Raw genomic sequence first — 24,787 nt, forward strand, 5'->3', positions numbered from 1 at the left:
CTTGCAGTAGTGGTGTTACTCAGGCAAAATGGGAGAAGCCCTTAACTATCTGAACAGCTACATTTTAGACCAGCTGTAGCTTTTGGGTAGTCATCAAGAATGGTGCCATCTAGAGCGAGTTGCAATAATCCAATGAAGCGATGACCAAGACGTGAGTGACTGTGAATGAGATCTCTTGTTCTAGCAATGGTTGTAAGTGGCACAGAAGATGGAGTTATGCAGAGGGTCTCCTAATCAAAACTGCCACCTGCTCTTCAAGCGGGAGTTATGAGACCTGGAGGACATTCAGGTTATCTCTCACTTATTTGTATGCATTATTATAGTAACACCTACAATGAATAAACCAAATTAGTATCAAACACATTTCTATACTACAGATTGATAGAAAGCTGCCAGAATAGGAGCTTTAATATTGTCTAAATGTTCACTTCAACTGATATATGTATAGTTCTAAAAAAAGGTTATTTTTATACACACACACGAACACAGACATAGAGTTAGAAGGGATAAATAGTGAAAGGAAAGGTGAGAGACTGAGTTACTTATAAACAATGACACTAACAAAGCAATAGTTACATATGATACAACCATTTTGCATTAATGACCTAGTTAATATATGTAGTGTTATAAGAAACCCAGGTCTCTTTATACTGTGAGAAATTAAAAAGGCCTTCATTTCATCCCTTACCATATATTTCAGTATACTATCCTTCCATCACCTTTTATCTACCTTTATCTCATTCTATCGTCCATTTATCACCTCTAAATCCATCTCCAATATCTAATTTCAGAAAAAAAAATATCTAAATTAGAATTTAGTGTAGTAGGATAGTGTTCCTGATATGTAGCTTATCTTATTTACCTTAATAGATAGAAAAAGCATAGATAGAAAATTAATAGATAATGGATAGAAATCTTAATAGATAGAAAATCTATCTTTATATCTTAATAGAAAGAAACACCTTATTTACGTTAATAGATTAAAAAATAATAATAGATAGAAAAAGCATTACTAGCAACGGGTAACCTGAAAATAAAACTTGAATTCATGAGGAGGAGCTCAATAAAAACGGAAACTCAGTATGTAGGGGGGAAAAAAATCAAAGCAGGGAATATTAGCTACTGTAAGTATATGGGGTGTGGACTAGCCAGAAGTCTTCTCAATAGTAGGCCCCGTTCTTTGAAATACTATTTCTCAGATGTACAGATGGGGGAAATTAAATCAATATTATTCCAATGTCTTTTTGGCCCTTAGTTGATTCTGGGCACTTACAGTATGTTAGAAAGTATGAGTATATGATTGCTTCACTTGTTGTCATATTTCCTTTTATAAATATTATTGTTTCTATTTTATTGTTTCCCTGCCAACAGCCTATTAAGATTGGAGTGGGTTTATAACTGTCAGATAAATAAATAATGTCAGATAAATAAATAAATAAATGAAATGAAATGAAATGAATTTAATCATACCATGTCAAAAATAAGAAAGAAGAAGAGGAAACTCAAATGATGATGATGATGGAAAATCTTCTATATGACAAAAGGCTAAAATATAAAAGATAGGAAAAAAGTAGTCTAAAGAGTAGAATTATAGATATTTTTAAACATATGCATAGTAAGGACAAATTGAACAGATACAAGTATTTATTCTTCTCATAACTCTAGAAGTCTTCTCCATCATGAATCCCTATAGTTATTTTTGGTTATAAGTCCTACCAACCCTACTAGCCATATTAAGAGAGACTGATATAAGGTGGAATATAAAACATTTGGAGGGCCTACGCTGAAGAAGTCTGGTTTAGAAGATGGATAAATGCTTATAGAAATGGGTGACAACCATCAATCTGGAAAGCTCCTAAACAAAATACTAAATCAATGTTTAAATAAGAACCTAGTTGAACTCCAGCCAGAAAGATCCTCCAGACTGAAGGGCACTGTATCTTTGTCCATCAATAGTTGCTAGTGTTGAAGAATTATAACCTTCTTGCAGATGGACTAGACTGAGCTTCTTTGCAAGCAGATTGTTCTTTTGATACTTTCCTCAAAAGTTCCTTTAAGGATAAAGTTATCATCTAATGGTTAGCTATACGAGGAACATCAAGCAAGGCATTGACAACAAAGATCTTATGGATGGAGAACATAATTTTACATTGTAGATTCAGTCAGAAAAGTGCAGGTTTCAGCTCCATTCAGACATTGTTTATGCTATTCATTGGGTAAGACAAAATAACGGTTTACTTTCCAAGAGACATAAATTTCTTAGCCAATAAGATGAGAATGGGAACACTGCACAGATTTAGCTGGCCTGAGAAATGGGAATAATTTCATCAGCTTCAAATAGTATATTTTGTCGAAGGGAGATAACTTGGACATACAGACCCTACATGTAGAATCTTTATTTTTTTATACTTTAGGAGAACTCTAACTGAAGTATCCCCTTCATGGATCACTGCCTTGTTGTGGCGAAGGGGCTTGCGTAACTCAGTGAAGCCATGAGCTATACCGTGTAGGGCCACCCAAGACGGACAGGTCATGACAGAGAGTTCTGACAAAATGTGGTCCACTGGAGAAGGAAATGGCAACCCACTCCAGTATCCTTGCCAAGAAAACCCCATGGACAATGTTAAAAGGCTAAAAGATATGATGCCGGAAGATGAGCCCCTCAGGTCGGAAGGTGTCCAATATGCTACTGGGGAAGAGCGGAGGGCAATTCCAAGTAGCTCCAGAAAGAGTGAAGCGGCTGGGCCAAAGCCGAAAGGACGTTCAGCTGTGGATGTATCTGGAAGCGAAAAGAAGGTCCGATGCTGTAAAGAACAATATTGTATAGGTACCTGGAATGTAAGATCTATGAACCAAGGCAAGCTGGATGTGGTCAAACATGAGATGACAAGATTGAACGTCGACATCTTGGGAATCAGCGACTTGAAATGGACGGGAATGGGTGAATTTAATTCAGGTGACCATTATATCTACTACTGTGGGCAAGAAACCCTTAGAAGAAATGGAGTTGCACTCATAGTCAATAAGAGAGTGGGAAAGGCAGTAATGGGGTACAACCTCAAAAACGACAGAATGATCTCAGTGCGTATCCAAGGCAAACCATTCAACATCACAGTCATCCAAGTCTATGCCCCAACCACTGATGCCGAAGAAGCTGAAGTTGACCAGTTCTATGAAGACCTACAACACCTTCTAGAACTAGCACCAAAAACAGATGTCCTTTTCATCATAGGGGATTGGAATGCTAAAGTAGGAAGTCAAGGAGTAATCGGAATAACAGGAAAGTTTGGCCTTGGAGTACAAAATGAAGCAGGGCAAAGGCTAATAGAGTTCTGTCAAGAGAACAAGCTAGTCATAGCAAACACTCTTTTCCAACAACACAAGAGATGACTCTACACATGGACATCACCAGACGGTCAATACCGAAACCAGATTGATTATATACTTTGCAGCCAAAGATGGAGAAGCTCTATACGGACAGCAAAAACAAGACCAGGAGCTGACTGTGGCTCAGATCATGAGCTTCTTACTGCAAAATTTAGGCTTAAATTGAAGAATGTAGGGAAAACCACTAGACCACTCAGGTATGACTTAGATTATATTCCTTGTGAATACACAGTGAAGGTGATGAATAGATTTAGAGGATTAGATTTGGTAGACAGAGTGCCTGAAGAACTATGGACGGAGGTCCGTAACATTGTACAGGAGGCAGAACTAAAACCATCTCAAAGAAAAAGAAATGCAAGAAAGCAAAATGGCTGTCTGATGAGGCTTTACAAATAGCTGTGGAAAGAAGGAATGCGAAAAGCAAGGGTGAAAGGGAAAGAAATAAGCAACTGAATGCAGATTTCCAGAGAATAGCAAGGAGAGATAAGAAGGCCTTCTTAAATGAACAATGCAAAGAAATCGAGGAAAACAATAGAATGGGGAAGATTAGAGATCTCTACAAGAAAATTGGAGATATGAAAGGAACGTTTAGTGCAAAGATGGGCATGATAAAGGACAAAAAAGGAAGGGACCTAACAGAAGCAGAAGAGATTAAGAAGAGGTGGCAAGAATACACAGAAGAACTATACAAGAAAGATCTTAATGTCCCTGATGTCCATGCTGGTGTGGTCACTGACCTTGAGCCAGACATCCTAGAGAGTGAAGTCAAGTGGGCCTTAGGAAGCATTGCTAACAACAAAGCTAGTGGAGATGACAGTATTCCAGCTGAGTTATTTAAAATACTAAAAGACGATGGTGTTAAAGTGCTGCACTCAATATGCCAGCAAGTTTGGAAAACGCAACAGTGGCCACGGGATTGGAAAAGGTCAGTTTACCTTCCAATTCCAAAGAAGGGCAATGCCAAAGAATGCTCAAACTATCGCACAATTGCACTCATTTCACATGCTAGCAAGGTTATGCTCAAAATCCTACAAGCTAGGCTTCAGCAATACATGAACCGAGAACTACCGGATGTACAAGCTGGGTTTTGAAGAGGCAGAGGAACTAGAGATCAAATCGCCAACATTCGCTGGATCATGGAGAAAGCACAAGAGTTCCAGAAAAATATCTACTTCTGCTTCATTGACTATGCAAAAGCCTTTGATTGTGTGGATCACAACAAACTGTGGCAAATTCTTAAAGAGATGGGAGTACCAGACCACCTTACCTGTCTCCTGAGAAATCTGTATGCAGGCCAAGAAGCAACAGTTAGAACCAGTCATGGAACAACCGATTGGTTCAAAATAGGGAAAGGTGTACGACAAGGCTGTATACTGTCACCCTGCTTATTTAACCTATATGCAGAGTACATCATGAGAAATGCCAGGCTGGAAGAATCACAAGCTGGAATTAAGATTGCAGGGAGAATCATCAACAACCTCAGATATGCAGACAATACCACCCTAATGGCAGAAAGTGAAGAAGAACTAAAGAGCCTCTTGATGAGGGTGAAAGAGGAGAGTGCAAAAGCTGGCTTGAAACTCAACATTAAAAAAACTAAGATCATGGCATCTGAACCCATCAATTCCTGGCAAATAGAAGGGGTAGAAATGGAAGCAGTAACAGACTTCATTTATTTGGGCTCCAAGATCACCGCAGATGGAGACTGCAGCTATGAAATTAAAAGACGCTTGCTCCTTGGGAGGAAAGCTATGGCAAGCCTAGATAGCATATTAAAAAGCAGAGACGTCACCTTGCCGACAAAGATCCGCATAGTCAAAGCTATGTTTTTTCCAGTAGTAATGTATGGCTGTGAGAGCTGGACCATAAAGAAGGCTGAGCGCCGAAGAATTGATGCCTTTGAACTGTGGTGCTGGAGAAGACTTTTGAGAGTCCCCTGGACTGCTAGGAGGTCAAACCAGTCAGTCTTAAAGGAAATCAACCCTGATTGCTCATTGGAAGGATCGATAATGAAGCTCAAGCTCAGATACTTTGGTCACCTAATGCGAAGAGAGATCTCTTTGGAGAAGACCCTGATGGTGGGAAAGATTGAAGGCAAAAGGAGAAGAAGACGGCAGAGGATGAGATGGTTAGATAGCATCACTGAAGCAATGAGCATGAAACTGAGCAAACTCAGGGAGGCAGTGAAGGACAGGAAGGCCTGGCGCAATATGGTTCATGGGGTCACGAAGAGTCGGACACGACTTAACAACTAAACAACAACAACAACAATCTGAAGTATAAAAATCCAGACAACAAAAAAATGTTAACAAAGACAGTTTTCTGTATTTCAAAAGTAAAGTATATTTTTAAATTAAAATGAACAATTAAACATGTATCTATCAGTTCAATTCAGAAAAGTATCTTCCATGTATGTTTTATAGGAGAAAAATAATCCTTTATGGATGCTGATGATGCCATAAAGCATCACTAGAGGGTGTTAGATAGTTAATTCTTTTTCCAGCTATGCCTGTTTTCCTACAAATTGTAGCGATACCCATACTATATATTTTTATGACTGTCAGCTAGAACTAAGCAGCAGTAATTTTCTGTACTTAAACCTTTTCTTGATAATACATCGAATTTTGCATAGTTCTTCTAATGCTTAGCAATAGTATATACTTTCTTAATTTATTGATAGAACAATAAGTGCATTCTCTTAATGAAGGTACATAATTTCCATTTCTGAACTATATCATTCTTCTGTGTATCATAACCTTCCCTTCCCTTCCCTTCCCTTCCCTTCCCTTCCCTTCCCTTCCCTTCCCTTCCCTTCCCTTCCCTTCCCTTCCCTTCCCTTCCCTTCCCTTCCCTTAATGGCAAACTTGAAAAGACAAGTTGTTGGCCATAACTGTAGGAGCTTATAAAGTCTGATTTTTTAAGGTTAATTTTATTCAGCCAAGTGCCTCCACTTACATATTGGACTAAATTCCATCACTGTCAGCTAATAGATCCATTAGTGATCATTGTTTGGGAAATAAAGGTTACAGCCCATCCAGAAGGATAGGAATGCTGGGTTATATGAAATCCTCAGTCTAGCACATAGTTAGCATGGAAAGAGATCCAGGAACTGAAGTTGGGTGATTTAATGACGTACCAAGAAAGGCTCTTACCTGTAAAGTACTGATGTGCACGGGGGTGCCTGTGCCATTCACAGTATTCTTTTTAGCTGCATTTCCACCTTTCCCTTCTGCTTGCTCTGCCTTAGCAATCTTTGCTTTTTCAGCTTCAATTCGCTTCGGATTGTTCAGCATGACTTGGACTACTGCATACTCAACCAATGAAGCAAATCCAAAGAGAAGGCATGCAATCAGCCATACATCTAAGGCCTTCACATAAGACACTTTGGGGAGTTCAGCAGCAAGGGTAGTACATTCTGATGCCAAGCTGAGCACTGAAAAGATGCCTAAGCGGAATAAAAATCCAACAATATACTATGTAATTAAAACGTTCTTGCACCGCTAACCATTTTCTACTTTGCTAGCCCTAAAATGTTTCTGCTGCCACCTTCTAAATGATGATATTTCCTCAAAGGAAATAGAAGTTGTTGATGTACCACATGTTTTGCAGAGATGAATATGGATGTATAGGGTGAGTTATGGAATTGATTAAATAAATTAATACATAATCATTCTGAGTACATACATAGCACTAACATCTGGAAATGGTTTCTCTTGTTGCTAGCAGCTCTATATATCATGACACATATCTGTTGTTTTGCTGATGTAACTTTTCCTTACCATGAATTTGCAAACTGTCAGTCAAATGGAATTCTAGATGTCATAAAAATATGGAGTAATATGGCAACTGAGTGTCAGACAGGTATCCAAATTACCGTGCTGGGAATGCAGCAATCAATTTGGACTACTGATTTTATACAACATACAAAAATCTAAAGAGTTTATTTTTATTTGGCTATCTTTGAAATTATGTATTCTATTTAACAAATTCCCCTCTTTCACAGTAAAGTGCCAAGAATATTGTTTTTTGAAAATCTGCCTTCTACAGTAGCCTTCCCTGCCCTAGCATCATCACCATTTCTTGGGACAGACTGGGTAGAATTTCTGCAAGCTGCAGCCCAACCTATCTGAAGAACACGAAAATGCTGCTGGTTTCCATTTATCATCTTCAATTTAGGGTGAAAAGTTCAATCTCACAGTGACAGAAAGAATCAGACCGGGCAATATATCCTAAGTGGAGAGGTTGAAGCAGTAGCAGCTTTGCTCTGAGATAAAATATAGTAGTATCAGAAAAAGCCAAAACATGTATGCTGCTGATCATGTTGGATTTGATTTTCTTTCTGAGAAAAGAATTAGCTAAATTGAAAATAGCAGACTGCAAAGAGGGCCCACGTAGAAATAGGATTAGTTCTGGTTCTCATGTATGAAAACTAAACCCACTAAACTTACTTCTCTGGAATACTGTTCCAAAACCCTATGGACTGATCAAGAAATGTTGAAGTCTCTTTTCAGCAGAAGATGCATTGTGTAATTTCTTTCTTTTGGAGGGTCATTTACCTTACATTTCTATTGGAAGCTTCATAGCTGCCACAAGAAACTAATGCAATTCCCGGTGTTCTACTACCTAGATTTTATATTAAGGACCACTGACAGTGCCACTATCAGGTAGCTGCCAGTGATCTAGAGCCATAACATAATTCATCATGGATACTTGCCCATGGATATTTTCCCCATAATCACTAAATAAAATAATAATATTGGGAGCTGAGAATGAAGTGGCCATTATTTTCATGTCCTCCTGCATTTCACCACTGTCCCAGAGAGTCAGCAGTGCTCTGATTTACCTCCAGCTATCTGATAAGTGGAACCAAGCATTGCTTAGAAGAGCTCATAGGACAACTTGCTGTCCCCAAGATCATCTCTAGCTAGTGTTATGTCTGTTTTCTAATGCATAATTAGAGAAAATAAAAATGGGGAAAAGTTTTTTTGTAAGATTCCTGAAACACTATATCGTTCTATTCAATATTATAGCATTTCAACAACCCATAAATATATAAAACCAAATGTTGTAGAAATAACCTATTTTTTTCATGGTTCTTTAGATATCAATAATCCATTATTCCAATCCCAGCCAAAACTGATATCCCTTCCAATTTTCTACTCACTGTTGTACTCATATACGTCCCTGGTGATATAATGAGCAGATACAGGAACAATCTGCTTAAAGGCTAGAGATCTTGTCTTTTAAAAAGTGGAGGCAACATATATGGAACTGAAAAAGAGAAGATTGGGATGACAGTGAAGAGCATGCTATGAGAACACAGTTGCTTTCAGTATCCATGATATATCTTGCTACTGAGGCAACTGCAAATGGACATGTGACATTAAGTGGTCCTGACAATAGCAGAAAACATAGATTACCCAATGGCACTCTTGCAGCACTTGCATCAGGATTGATCCAGAATGATAGCCATGAAAGTACAACAATTAGCAGTGTAGGAGCATAGACACCCATCATGTAAAAGCCAACTTGTCTTCTCAGAGTAAAGATCACTTCTACACATGTGTAATAGCCTTTGGAAAAAATAACAGTACAAAACTATAAATACTTTAGCAGGTCCCACTGAATTCAGCTGGGTTTACTAATGCATGTCACTAAAAATTCATGTTCTACCTTAACTAAGTTTTCCATTTTAATGAGTTTATCCTAATTAAAACTACTATTGGAAAAAAAGGTACTGGTAGCCCAGACTGCAGCCACCCAACATTTAACTGAAAGTGAGAATAACAGTGTGACCTCAGTTTATCTCAATGCACTTTGGAGGTGCATTGCAAATAAGAGCAACAGAAACTCCTTCAACTTACCCTTTTGATATCCCAGTGTACACTTTGGTTCTATTCTAAAAGGTTAATGCCTGATTGGCTAGAGATACTGCTTTGACAGAAATTAGTGCACTGCAAATACAATGTTTTTGCATTGGGCACCAGCAACAGAAGCCTTGCCAGCTAGTTAATCTTCAGGAAGAAAGAAGAATGCTTCCACTACTATAACAGTAAAATTGAAAGGGGAAAAAGGATAATGGCAGCAGGCAGTGAGTGAGTGAAATTTCTCTACTCTCCAACAATAATCGAAAACAGAGAGGAGGAATGAAACTTAGCAGTGACCGTAGTTGAGCCAACGTTTCTTAAAATACATCTTTCGGGGGAAAAAATCACCAATACAAAATATATAATTAGGTTTCTTTCTCAACCCACCAGATATAATTGCAGTATCTCTCCCTTTGTGTGTGTTTGTGTGTTAGTGCATGTGTGTGTCTTCCTACTGTCTACTCCAATAGAGTACGTTATCTTCTGAAATAACGAAGATACAAAATGGTGACCAGTTGTGGAGTACAGAGTGTTAGGGGAAAAAAAAAAGGTATACTATTGTTATGAACAGTTGAATTGTTGTGGAATATAATTCCTGTTTTGCATAAAGTTGTTGAGTATCTCCTTGTACCAAATGTTTGAGACCTGTAGGGTAGAGATCCCAGACCTCCTTTCCAAAGAGTGCTCTAGGTCTTCACAACCTGGTCCTGCTTCCTGCTTTTCAGTAGCAGCTTAGTAGTTCTAGCTGCCACCACCCATCCTCCATGTCACCATCTTCCAAATGTAATGTTTTTTTCCCCAGACTAATAAAGATTTAAAATAAAATAAAAATATTGGAAAATGCCACCAAAGAAAAAATAAAGGTGGGAGTGGAATTAAATATAATCACATCCTGGTTCTATGATATTCCTTTCTTTTATGATTCTGAGCCAGTGAAATGCTTTCTTTGCCAACTGTAAACAGTTTCAATGGAATGTCAAATTCCTATTTTATTTTTCAGACTATATCTATATATGTGATTATCTGTTTGTGTTAGATCAGAAATTCTTCTACAAGCTTTTTTTTCAAAAAAAAAATCACATTCCTATATGCCAATATGAATAGTATAAATGTTTTCTTATATAAAGGCAGTTTGATGTAATAATAATAATTCTTCCAAATTATTTACAAAAAAAGAAAGCCAACCCTCATACACAAAATGTCATCCCCAATTTTCAACAACTGTGTAGTCTTTGGCCACCTTCTTGTTCACTCACAGACGTATCTTTAAGAGATGTAGGCATTCTCAAGATTTACGGAAGAATACTAAGACAAGAAGAACTATGAAAGGATCTACCCATATATTTAAAGTATCATATACATTTGGTCAGATTGAGCTCAGAAGCTAAGCAGATTTGAACCTTGTTCGTACTGAGTGGAAGATCGCAAGCAACACCAGGCTATAGGTTAGATGATGAAGTTGAAACAACATTTAAATAGTCACCTCAGACAATAAAAATACAAAATGGAGGCCAGGCTGCCAACATAGTTGTGTGAGGAAGAGGGACATAAGGAAAAAAAAAAAAAAAACAAAGTGCACTGTTCCCATGAATTATGAGCTCACACCACAAAACAGTTGATAAATATCTATTGTTCTTCCATTAAATTGGCTCTGAGCTCAAAACTACAGAATTTGATGTGGTTAAGATTTGGATAAAAGATCTCTAGCCAAATCAGGTGGTTAAAAATAAATCCCAGGAAAAGGCAGTAGCAAACTACTTCTATACTGTTGCCAATAAAACTAAATGGACATGCCCATGAGGTCACCAGGAATCAAACTTGACTCAAAAGGACTTTATATTTTACACATTTTAAATTATCAATATATGCCCTGCATCTCAGGTTTTGCAGCATTAAATTTGTTTTACAATTTAATTAAGCTAAAATACATAGCTGTTAAATCCACAATGATACAAAGTGAGCTGATTTGGCTGAAGGATCTTAGCAAACAACAATTTTATATAATTGGTTTCAAGAAATTATAAGACAGCTAAATAAAAACATATCTGTGTCATTTATGATTATGAACAATTGATTTTACTTGCATTATGTGCTGTTATAAATCTTCATAACCAAAATTATTTTCCCATAAAAAATTAGCAATTTAATCATTTCTTCATCTTGCTGCTATGCACTAGAGGCTGAAGCCATGAACTGAATTATGATTAATGAATTAATGAGTGATTGTGAAATCATCACACTTCTGTGATAAACATATCCTTCCATATTGACTATGATGGCAACTTATATGCCTCATGAGTCTGGAGTGGTATTAACTATCAAGATCAATTAGTGCAGAACATCACAAAGCATTATTTACAGCTTTCTAATAATTTCTTATTTAAAACAGATACTACAAATCAGATTTCCTGATTTAATGCAAAAGTAACAATAGAGAGAATGTATTCATTTACCTAATAAGCTCTTACTTTCATGAAATAAAGGCTGATCACATAATGTAATAAATGGACAAATGAATTAATTAAAATATATACCAGTCCCTTTGTAGTATTTGGTACAGTTGCCATATTCAATATCTTCTTTCTTAATATCAAATTGGGGCAAAGCAATTTTCTCCAGTTGAACAGGATCACCAGATTGCCAGATAAATCGTAAATCATCAGTAGTGTAACCAACTACATGTTTTGGATAGGAAAAAAAAAGAAGAAGAAGATAACGTGGTAGAAAGTAATAAATGCAACAATTATATATAGGCATGCTTTTCTTATACCACATCTCAGAATCTGGCAGGTTAAAGGGTGTTCGTTATACTGATCATATCTCACTAGTACTGAAATGCATTCACTGATTTTCATTGTTTCCACATACAGTTCTGGAAAGTGCTAAGTGTTAGGAACCTGGAAGTAGATTATCTGAAAGAGTATCAGTTTTAGGTCCACATGCCAAAACAATACATTTCTAATTTGAAAGGTGTTCCTGATATTTCCATTAGATTTTATTTCTTTATTGGACAGATTTTCTCTACTATGGGATACTACTTTTGAAATTTTCTGCCAGAACTGGCACTGGATTTCACATGGGTTGGTGTGTTGCCACCAGTAGGACTTTTTCTTATAAGTCTCTCCCTGCCAGTACTGTTGTCAGTCAGATCCCTTGCTCATTAAAACCTAATTAGAACTTGTGTCTTGGAGTAACTGGCATGGTGGCTGCCCATCCACCCCTCCATGCTAAGATTAGTAGCCTTTTTACTAATAATAGGCCCTTTGACTGAGGTAAATACAAGAAAGAGAGAAGGAAAAGGAGTGATGACTGAGAAGTACAAGTAGCAAACCACTCTTGCAACTGTGGCTTTGATAGCCTTGGATCTAAGAAAGGTGACTAAGGAGATAAGCAATATGTGGAGTTGGCAAGATCAGATACCTCCCCTAAGGCCTTTGCTACTGACTTCCTCAAATTATCCATTAAATATTTTTGTGGATTACAAACATTTTATTTAGCAGTTGTTTTTGTTCTTTGTTCTAATTATCTGTATTTGCATTTTCTGAATTATTTAGCTATTTCCTAGTAATTGTTTTATTTAAGTTGTATTCAACATTTTTAAAAATTAAAAGGAAAATATGTTTATTCAAAGTAAATAATACTGTCTATGAAAAATTCAGGATTCAGACCAGTGTTGATAAAATATATTGCATACCTTGTTTACGATTTACATTACTGCTATCATATGAAGGTTTTTATTCAAATACAAATCAAACATAAATCCTACAGAATGTAGGATTTAATGTAGATTACACCCAGGTTCGTGTGTACAGAAGTGCAGGCTTGCTAAATATATTTGTGTGTGTGTATTCAAAGTTACGATGGCACTGAACAAATGGTGGTTATGACTAGTCCTCAGTCTTCTGGCTGTCCCAGCACCCCTGTGTCACATGATCGCGATCTGGGCTCTTGGCAACTGGCAACTGGCCTGCACTCACAACCTGTTGCAGCACCCCACGATCATCTGATCATCATTTACAACCTTCCCTGCTGGCTTCCCCAGAAAGTCAATGGGGAAGCTGTCAGGGAGGGTCACAAGTCACTGGGGTAAGTCTCCTCTGCCCACGCACCCTCCCCCAGCCCCCCAGTTTGTGCCCTGCCAGCCACTCACGCATTCCTGTGCACCCCCCCTGAGCCTTGCTGCACCTCCCTTGCACCCTTGTGCACCCCTGTGCATTCCCTCACTGTGCTTCCCTCATACCCTCTAATGCCCTCCCCCACTTACCTGCCTACCAGCCTGCTTGCAAGCCACCTGGGACTTGCAACTTCCTGACCCTTTCCCCACTGACTTGGTTGTGGGAAGCTAGCAGGAAGTTGCTTCACCTAAGGACTATGGGATTTGGTTAATGATGGCAACTGGGACTGCAGGGATTGCTGTCACTAAGCGATGTGGTCACCCTTTACGACCGCATCACTTAGCAAAGGAAATTAGGTCAGGGAAGGTGTGTGAGGTTGTGAGGGGTGCACAAGAGGTGTGTCGAGGGTTGGAGAGGTATGTGAGGGTGCAGCGCAGGTTAGAAAGGATGCACGAGGATGTGGCATGGGGAGGGTGCAAAAGGTGCACTGTGAGTTGGGGGGAATGTGCAGAGCTGCACGGGGATGCACAAGTGCCCAGTGTGGCGCAAATGTAGAAGGGCTGAGGAAAAGTGTGCAGGTAGGAAAGACTTACCCCAGTGACTTGTGACCTTCCTGCTGGCTTCCCCATTGACTTTCTGGGGAAGCTGGCAAGGAAGTTGCAAATGGTGATCATGTGATCATGGGGTGCTGCAACTTGTAGTAAGTGTGAACCAGTTGCCAAGCACCCAGATCGCAATCACGTGACTGCGGGGGTGTTGGGATGGCTGGAACTCTGAGGACCAGTCGTAACAACCATTCCTTCAGCACCGTCACAACTTCAAGTGGTTGCTGAACAAATGATGTAGGTCAAGGACTACCTGTACAGAAATATGGCAAGCAACAGAAGAAGGATCAGTAAAGGCTCTAACCAAGCTATGCCAGCAAATGGAGAATGACACAGTGGCCAACAGAATGGAAAAGATCAATCTACTGTACATACCAATACCAAAGAATAGACTGTGCAAACTATCGTACAATATTCTTAATTTAACAGCATAATAATGCTTAGGATCATAGAAAGGGAGATCCTAGTTGTTCAAGCTTTAGAAAAGGCCAAGGAATATAAAACATTACTGCTGATATACTCTGGAAAATTGAGAAATCCAAAGAGTATCAAAAGGAAGTTGGTATGTGCTTCACTGATTATAGAAAGGCATTTGATTATGTTGATCATGTCAAGCTGTGGAATGTACTTAGAAAAATGGGAATCTCATTGTCCTATCAACAGTGAAGTAACCAAAAGTCAAGAAATATACCACAAACATATTTTTAAAGAAAATGATAAGTTACTGTAAAGGAAAGTAACTTAAAAGTAAAGGAAGGAATATGTAACTAATTTATTTGATTAAGGTTAAAATATATATGTCGTTATTTCTGGTAACTCTTAATGGACTTTTGCTGATTAGGATTGAATGATGAGGCCTTATAATTTGCTTATAGATAAGAGATGAGATATGGCAAGAAGAGATCCTTTGTTGAAATGTTAGAGAAGGTAATAAGTTACTGAATTGTTTGTACTTGTCTTGATGAAGGGGGAAGTCAATTCTTTATATATCTTTTTTCTTTCTTTATATCTTTTTTATATTTTTATCTTTCTTTTTCTCTCTTTTATTTTTTATTTTTACTTTTTATATTTTTCTTAATTTGCATTAGTTTTTATCTTTGTATTTTTAAACTTTAATAAAAATTATTATTAAAAAAAAAGAAATATACCACAAACTAGCACTTGACAGAGTAGCCATGAAGGCCTTCAAATGCCATGATGTGCCTACACCTAAGATCAGAACTGTACAGACAATGGTTTCCTTGTGACACTTTCTGATATTGAAAGCTGGACTTTGAAGAAGAAGGATAGAAAGAGTATTGACACTTTTGAACTTTCATGTTGGAGAAGACTCCTGAGAATACATGGGTAGCCCAGGAAACAAATGAATCATCAAACAAATCAACCCAGAATTCTCATTTGAGGCACAAAAGACCAGGCTCAAATACATCAGACATATTATGCAAATATTTAACTCTCTAGAGAATTCTATAATGCTGGGAAAGGTGGAAGGAAACAGAAGAGGCAGCAAGGTTAGTGGAGTCAATTACAGCAGTGATGTGTGCACCATTGGAAGACCTGAAGGTCTATCAATGTACTGAACATGCATATTAAATTATTAAACCTAAGAGAGAGACACAGAGAGAGAGAGAGAGAGATGTAAAATATGTAAAATGTGATTTACATACAGCTCTCCAATTGCATTTTGCAACGCTGTGTATCCATAGGAAACAAAGTTAAATCCAACGGGCATGAGAGAGTAATAGATAATCTGGAAATACAAAGTGAAAGTTACCAGCAATTCAAAATATGCTACAAGTTACAATGACAAATATTGTTTTCTTGTTTCATATTAATTAATACAATGAATCAGTATAAACTATATATAAATCATATTCACAATGTACGTATATTGCAGCATTATGAGAATATTAAAACATGTACTTTAGAATGTTCTTCTGAAGTATGGCACGTTATTATTGGTTTTAATGATATACTGTATATTCCATATGTAATAGATGCCACATAATGGTCTCCATCTAATCAGCAATGAGAAGCTGAACATATTAGATTGATTCCATGCCATTGTTTTCCCTTCAACAAGGCTCCCATGGAAACAGTGATGTTCATAGCAGTTGTGACTTCTTTTGTCAGTTAGCATAGGAGAATTACCAAAAAAAAAAAAAAAAAAAGGACATACTGTATCTTCTACATTTGTAGTACATTAGCAGAATATTTTGGACTTATTAGGCCCCCATTTCATTTGTATAGAAATGGAATGAGTAAATGAATGTGTTTTAGAGATGTAATTAAAATAAGACTATATTCACATGTTTTTGCTATGTTTTAAATATGTTGATGAAGATTCTCAGTCATCCAGGTGGAATTATCTGGAGGTTGAGTCATGGCAACTGGACTTCTTTTCTTTTGGTCTGATACGTTTCGCTGTTAGATTGAAGAAGCTGCTTGGACAAGCAGCAAAACGTATCAAACCAAAAGAAAAGAAGTCCAGTTGCCATTACTCAACCTCCAGGTATGTTTTAAAGTTACATTCTGGGGAAAAAGTAATTACAGATATTAATTTGAGATAAGGTTTAATATTTTTAAATGTCCATTTTTTTAAACTATATAATTATTATATGGAAATTGATGGCTGGAAATGGATTCTCTGTCCACTCTTATTACTGATAGATGAGAGCTTTAACAATGCAAAGATAAATGTATGACTCTACATGGTGATGTTGTTTACGGATTAGAAACAGATTGCTTACAGAAATTATGTATGGATGATTACAATGAAATATGGTAAACCTTTATTAGAACTGTCAAGTAAAATCAAATTTAAATACATATATACAAGCACAAGAAGCCTTATTTATATATACAATTTTCACTGTTGTACTCCTTTCCTTTTTTGCCTTTTTGCTTGCCTGCCTGCCTGCCTGCCTGCCTGCCTGCCTGCCTTCCTTCCTTCCTTCCTTCCTTCCTTCCTTCCTTCCTTCCTTCCTTCCTTCCTTCCTTCCTTCCTTCCTTTTCTTTGTTGTTTTATTAAATACACATAAATAACAGAAAAATACTTCTTTAGGAAGTGGGAAGCAGTCATACAATATATGTGCATTAAATGTATGTTCACTTAAGCTAGTGATTGTGTTACATTTCATTTTGATTCTGTGGCTTGCAAGAGACATGATGATTTTTTTAGCCTTTTTGGTTTGCTTTACTTAAAAAGAAAAAAGAAAGAAAGAAAAACTCAATACTGGTGCATTAAGCTTCCTGGAAGCTGAAGTTATCTACAGGTATTTGTGTGTGTGTGTCTGTGTACTTTTAAAGGCAAACACTGCCATTTTGCCACTAAGTTTTGACCCCATAATCTTGGAGATACTAGAAATGGGGCTGCTGGATCTCTTGCATACCTCAATTCGGTTTTTGTCCACTCCAACATAAGGCTAATTATTACTCAGTGCAGGTGAACATATGAGTATGTTATAGCAGCCTTTCCATGCTAGCTGCTAAATTAGGACTCATACTACTGGTTGTTGTTTGTAAATATGTAAACAAAAAAAATCAAACTCTTTCAACGGAAGGGAAAAGCAGAAAAATTTGAAGTCCATTTGAAATGTTTTTCTTGAGACAATGTGCAATCTACATTGTATTACAATGGTTGTTTGACTATGGTAATTTCCCAAACCCAGTTACAGATCTGGGTAAGTGACAAAATGATAGATTGAAGACAATTATATATCATAGGAAACCAAGAAGCATTCTAACTTGAGTTCCAGTAAAGCAGCCAAATTTTCTGACTGTATAGCACCTTGTTTTTCTTATGATAACATTATTTAAAACAAAAAGTCTATAGTTACGGAGTTTTCTTACAACCATTCATAATCAGTAGAATGTATAAAGTACCTCATGCTGACTAGGACGTCTCCATCACGGAATATAAATAGGAGAATATTTTCTTGAGTGACATCATGGAAGTTAGCATTCTTTTCATTTGCAAAGAATAGATCAGGCTTCCACAGACATTTAAACATGGTAGGATCCACTGTTAGTGATTCAGATCCTTTCCAGTCAGTGGGCAGCTTAAGTCGAGGATCATTCCATTTCTGTCTTAAGAAGATGTTAACCCTATAATCCTGTTTGAAATATAGTAAGCATATTACATTATTACTATTAGATTAAAATCTTAACTTTGCATCTAAAGAAAATAATCAATATACTCAGTTGCCAGAAAAGTCAGCAACAATATGCAAAGCTTAAATCAAGAAACACATTTAGATAGTCCATATATGTCTATTTAATTTATTAATTCATTCATTCATAGAAAAGACTTATATAGCTGCACATCTTATGTACCATTACTTTGGCGGTTACAAAACAACAACAAAAACATAAACACTGTAAAAACTACAACAATCCCCAGCACCGAAAGGCAACACCTCTCTACACATCCACATTGGACTGTCCTGGACTCCAGCGTTGCTCTATCCCAGTGCTACTGGGACTTCTGGGTGGAGAAAATGGCAGACTAACATATCTCTGCATAGCAGGAATGATGCTGAGGCAATGTGATGGAATGTGAGGGTAACCTTGGAAGATGGGGGGAAGAAATGCTGCCTAGGGAATGATCAGATAAATGAGGAAGGAGTCCACAACAGAGTAATGGCTAGAGAAAGAAACTTAGGAAGGACCCAACCTAACTACTCAGGAAGTAAATAGGGAGGGCGGAAAATTTGTACTTTCAGGTTTGCAAGATTCTATTAATGTAGCCTTACAATAAAGTAGAATTGGCTCCTCTAGTCATGTTTCCTGTCTGGTTTACCTGGGAGGGCTGACAGGCAAAAACTGGCAGCCAGGTGGCAAGCCTGGGCCAGCAGAGCTTCTCTAGACAAGGAGAAGTCATGAGATCACCCACTTGGGCTTCAGAAGGCAGCTCCTCATGAGGAAACCAGGAGGATCTGGAGGGAGAGCTCCTCATGAGGAAATCAGGAGACTTGTGGGTAGAGTGCCAGCAGCTGCAGAGGAAATCATCAAGCTCTCAGCCTCAAGCAGAGCCTGCTTAAAGGTCACTGGGTTCATGTAATCCATTTCTATTGCACATTGGAACAGAGATTTAAAGTTTAAAGTTATAGAGATCTTCCAAGCAGCAGAGTACCTTAAGCTACCTGGTGAGTGCATCTTCGAGCCACGGGCAAGATTAAAGTAAAAACTTAGAAAATAATTCAATTGATTTATAAAGAAATAAAAGCAAAAAGCTTGTCAAGTATTTGAATTAAGAAAGTTAAAAACAGACTAAGGGGACAGTTAAAATTGGAACATTATTTATTTTAAAGTACTTATGAATTCATTAATTAATTAAATACATATACGTCCATGGGAAAGAGGATTGGTTAAAGAGGATGATTGGCTGACTTCATTAAACAAAGAGATAAGGCAAATTGGAAGGTGTGAAAGACCACGTGATTACAGAAATACAGAGCACTGAAAGAAAATAAAGAGTTATAATACAGAGATAGAGAAAAACTTTTACTTCCCCTTCCTGGATTATAAATTAGAGAAATAAAAATGGCCAGTACCAGAAAAGCAGCAAAAATTACAGAAGAGAGGAGAGGATCATTTACAGATAGATTAACAGAAAAAGGATTATGCCAGAAATTTTACAAAGAATGTTTGAAGAACTGGGGAAGAATGTCACAGCATCAATAACTGCATCAGTGACTGAATCAGTAACTGCATCAGTGACTGTATCAGTTAAAAGGGATCTGGCTATACCTGAAGGGAGAATGGAGGAAAGAGTTGCAAATATGGAAGAAATTATGAATAAAAAATTTGAAGAATCTGTAATACAGATAAGTGGAAAGATTAAACAAATCAAAGAAAAAATAGAAATTTTGGAAAATAAGACAGAAAAAATAAATCAAGAGATGGAAAAAGATCTAGACAAATTGGCCTTACTGGAACTAAGAGAGAACATATTTAGTTTAAGACAGAGACCAATTCCAGAGGAACCTGGTGAAGATATTAGAGAGAAGTTTGTTGAATCTCTAACAAAATTTTTAGAGTGGGATTAAGAAGATAATGGATGCAGAAGTGGACAAGGTATACAGAACTAATACAAGATAAACAAAATTAAGAACAATACCAAGAGATATACTTGTGCACTTTGTCAGGACGAAGATAAGAGAACAGGTTCTATAACAACATTTAATACTAGGTTAAGGATAAATAATTCAGAAATAATTCTTCTCAAAGAAATACCTATCAGAACACTGTGTAAGAGAAAAGAATATACTTTTCTGACTGAGAAACCTAAACAGAAAAAGATACCATTCTGCTGGGACAAATTGGAAGAAGTGATTTTAACTTTTAAGTAGCAGAGATGCTGACTTAATTTAGTCCAAAAGGCAAGAGAATTCTATGAAAGGTTCAAAGAGGAAATGGAGATGTAACTAGAGCAAAAGGAAGGAACTAAATAACAAATACAGCAAGACAATGAGGAAGAGACAATGACATTGGGTGCTACAGGTATAGACTATTCTAAGCTTATGACATAAATATGGATTTTAAATGCCTAACGTGGAATATATGTAGGACAAACACCCCACAAAAAAAGAAGAAAGGTATTTCATTATTTGAAAAAATTAAAACAAGACATAATTTGCCTACAGGAAACACATGTAAGAAAAAAGAATTAAAAATATTGACTTATAAAAATTTGGGACAAGAATTTATTTTGGCAGGGACAACCAAGAAAAATGGAGTTGTTTTGTATATAAATCCACAGTTAGAACCAGCATTGATAATGAGTGATGATCATGGCTGATATGTAGGAGTTGAGATTAATTTGAATGAAACTAAGATAATGATATTGAGAATATATGCCCCAAATGATAACAAACCTATATTTTTCAAGGGACTGAATTGATAGAATTGTCATATGACAATTGGTGTTTCTTGTGAGATTGAAATGGAGTGGTTTGCCCACAAAAAGACAGAACCTTTTCAAAAAAAATTAACACAAGGCAAATTACTGAAAGTATTTTTTGAAATGATGGATAACTTTGAGCTTATAGATATATGGAGACATAAAAATGTTTATTTCAAAGAATGTACATATTTTCTGAAAGACACAGATCTTTTTCAAGAATAAATATGTTTTGGATTTCTAAAAATCTTGCTACATGTATTAATAAGGTGGATATATTGCTAAAGTGTTCAGATCACAACCCAGATATAAGAGGAAAGTTAGAACTTACAGATGGAGGCTAAATGAAACAGCTACAAAAAGAATCAATAAAGGAGTGCTGTAAAAAGAAACTGAAAGAATAATAAAGGCACTGATATAAGGACAGTATGGGATGCTGGTAAAGACTTTATGAGAGGACAATTTATACAACAAAATAGCAATTGAAAAGACAAAGAGAAAAGAAGATGCAAAAGATTTTAATGGAGATAAAAATGAAAGAGGAGGAATTAAAGAGGTCTCCAGGAAGGAAAAATATCTCACAACAAATTAAACTTCTACAATGCCAGCTTTTTGTGTTAAGATTAAAGAAATGGAAATAAAAATGGACTTTGCAAAAAGAATTTTGAGTTAGCAAATAAGCCAGGGAAATTGTTAGCATACAAATTGAGAAAATAAAGTGAAAAGAATATATTAAAATGACAAAATGGGAAAGTTATGGTAACAGGTAGTACAAATATGCAAACAATATTTCATCAGTATTATACAAAACTTTATAAAAGAGAAGAAATTTCCTTGGCAAAAGTGGATGAATACTTAAAGAAACATAATTTACCAAAGGTAATGGATAAACAAAAGCAGGTGATGAATGGACCTATAATAATAAGGGAAGTCTGTGAGGCTATAAAAAAGACTAAATTAGGGAAAGCCCCTGGTCCAGATGGGCTACCAGCCTCCTATTATAAATATTTTGAAGATGTATAGGTACAACTTCTTCAAAAGATGATAAATTCCATTTTAGACAGTGGAAGGATCCCAGAAAGTTGGACAGGTACAAATATACCATTAATTCCTAAAGAAGGCCAAGACCCAATTTTGTCAAAAAAATTATTGACCAATATCTTTACTGAATAATGATTAAAAAATATTACTATGATTTTAGCTGAAAGGATGAAAAGGGTCAGGTAGTGCTTGACTTACAACCACAATTGGGACTGGAACTTCTGTCACAAAGAAATATGGTCATTAAGTGAGTCATGCCCAATTTTATGACCTTTTTTGCCATGGTCGTTAAACAAATCACCCAGTTTTTAAGCGAATTCAGCTTCTCCCATTGACTTTGTTTGTCGGAAGCCCCCTGGGAAGGCACAAATGATGATCACATGACCCTGGGATGCTGCAACTGTCAGGGAAGATTGGTTTCGTATATGGTAACTATAGCAAGATTACTATATGCACAAGGATGGAGAAATACTGAAACACCCACAATGGAGGAATGGGTTGCGAAGATGACAGAATTTGCAGAAATGGCAAAATTGACCTGTTGTGATCAGGGATAAAACAATACATACTTTTATAAAAACTGGAACACTTTTATGGACTTTTTGCTGAAAATGGGGGAAAAAATGAAGTAGTGATTTCTGGATTTGCTGATTGAAAAAAGGGTTGAATATGTGACAGAAAGGTACCTTGTAATATAATTTCAAAGAGGGATAATAAGTTTCTTTGTAACTGATATAAAGGAGATTGGAAGTCACTTCTTTAATTATCTTTTTCTTTTTTCTTTTTCTACTTGTATTGCCTTCTGCACTTTTTCTTTTATCTTTTTTTCCTAACTTTTCTAACTTTTCTTAATATGTTTTCATGTTTATTTTTTACTCATGTAAAAATCTTTAATAAAAATTATATTTAAAAAAAGAAAAAGGAAATATACTAAATAGTTTCCACCAACACTATTCCATATTTATTTATTTAAATAATTTATATGGCTGCCATATAAGGTGGCATACAAGGATTAAAACAACTAAAATGCTGACTAATGATGCCCGAGTTAAATCCCAATCAGAAAAACCACATTATCATCAGAGTCTGCCTAACCTCCTGGCCCAAATGCCTGGGGTAATAGCCAGGTCTTCATCACTTAGCGAAAAGCTAACAGGGTCAGGGTTATCTGGATCTCTGGATGCCACAGAAAAGGCACCATTCCTGGGTCCAACAAGAGGACAGTTTGATAGAGGGGCCTGGGAACATGCCCTCTCTGTTAAATCTGGCAGGGTGAACAGAGACAATGGGAGAGAGATAGTCCCACAAATAGCCTGGCCCTATGCTATGTAGGGCTTTATAGATGATAACCAACATCTTGAATCACACCCGGAATCTTACCCAGTGCAGCTTGCAGAGCAGTGGAGTTATATGAATGTAACAAGAAATGCCAAAAGCTACCTATACACTGGATCAGCTGCAGCTTCCAAATGGTCTTCAAGGGCAGTCCCATGTATGGCAGTCCCATTCAGAGCACATTATAGTAATCCAAATGGCTTACTATAGTTACTTACGTGACTAAGGCATGAATTGCTATAAGCAAGGCTTGCCAGTCTAGGAATGGGCACAATTGGCGCACAAGATGAACCTGTACAAAGGCTCCCCTATGGCTGCCACCTGCTTATCAAGCAGGAGCCTTGATTCCAAGAGGACCCCCAAAGTGTGCACTGACTCTGACTGCAGAAGTTAGAGATGACTGCAGAGTTAAGGACAGAAGATCTCCAGATCTGGGAGGCTTAAAACCCACAGCCATTCAGTCTTGCTAAGGTTAGATACCCAGATGCCAATCCCTATCAAGAACCTCACAGTGTCCAGGCACTGGTAAAGGACCTCAGCAGCATTGCTTGGTCAGCCCAGGGTGTAGATATACAACTGGGTATCATCAGCATACTGATGATACTACATTCCATGCCAACAGATAATTTCACCTAAAGGCTTCTTGTAGATATTAAAGAGGAGTGGTGAGAGAATGCAGCCCACAAAGCAAGGGCCTTGAGTTCAATTTGTCCCCCCCACCAACACAGACTGCAACTGGCCCTAAAGCAAGGGGAACGCAGTGACTCCCACTCCCAATCCCCTAAGCCAGGCCAGAAGGATATCATGATGATGCTATCAAAGGCTGCTGAAGGTCAGGTAGGGCCAGGATGGATGTACTACTCCTCTCCTGAGCCTGCCAGAGGTCATCAACAATGAAATCAATGCTATCTCAGCACTATAACCAAGCTTGAAGCTTGACTGGAACGTGTCTGGATAATCTACTTCTTCCAGGGCCCTCTGGAACTATAAATCAGCCAGTTTCCAAACAATCTACCTTTTTAGAGGGAGATTGGCCCAAAATTGTCCAGATCCCTGGGTCCAGTGATCATTTCTTAAGGAGGGGGCAGACAACTGCATCTTTCAAAGACAGAACCACTTGCTGCTGCAGAGAAGCATTCACCACTGCCCAGACCCAACCACATATCACCTCCTGGAAACCTTAATCAGGCAGGAAGAACACATCTAAAACATAGATGACTGACCGCACAGCATAGAACCCTATCTAATTCATCTGGGCTGACAAGTTCAAACTCTTCCTAGATAACTAGGCCAGACTGTGCCTCAGGCAATAGCAAAGGACCTGTATAGCTGGATTCCAGCTCTAAGCAAATTTGATCAACTTTATCTGACAGTTGGCTTGTATAGTCCTCAAGGTGGCCCTGTAGGTATTTCTACAGCCCCTCCTTAGCCAGAACAGACCAGAGTACCCTGAACAGAGCTATGAAGCAAGGAGGCTGGTATACAAGCAACAGTCTCTCCTGATCTCTATAGCCTACCTTCCCAAACTTCATA

The 24,787-nt window shown here is 37.4% G+C and overlaps 1 protein-coding gene across 1 annotated transcript in view; it reads right to left on the reverse strand.

Annotated features, from left to right (window-relative positions):
* Nucleotides 1-24,787, reverse strand: part of GLRB (glycine receptor beta) — a 50,948-nt gene that overhangs the window by 8,132 nt on the left and 18,029 nt on the right. The window contains exons 5-9 of the mRNA XM_088132718.1: nt 17,860-18,089; nt 15,642-15,724; nt 11,789-11,929; nt 8,808-8,960; nt 6,540-6,832 (exon numbers count right to left, since the gene is read on the reverse strand). Coding sequence (XP_087988844.1) covers nt 6,540-6,832; nt 8,808-8,960; nt 11,789-11,929; nt 15,642-15,724; nt 17,860-18,089 — 900 coding nt within the window. The remainder of the gene's footprint in view (nt 1-6,539; nt 6,833-8,807; nt 8,961-11,788; nt 11,930-15,641; nt 15,725-17,859; nt 18,090-24,787) is intronic.

The sequence above is a fragment of the Python bivittatus genome, unplaced genomic scaffold (assembly GCF_059951505.1).
Source record: "Python bivittatus isolate LINGU-HERP-01145 unplaced genomic scaffold, Pbiv_v1 ctg000070_np1212, whole genome shotgun sequence".
Lineage (NCBI taxonomy): Eukaryota > Metazoa > Chordata > Lepidosauria > Squamata > Pythonidae > Python > Python bivittatus.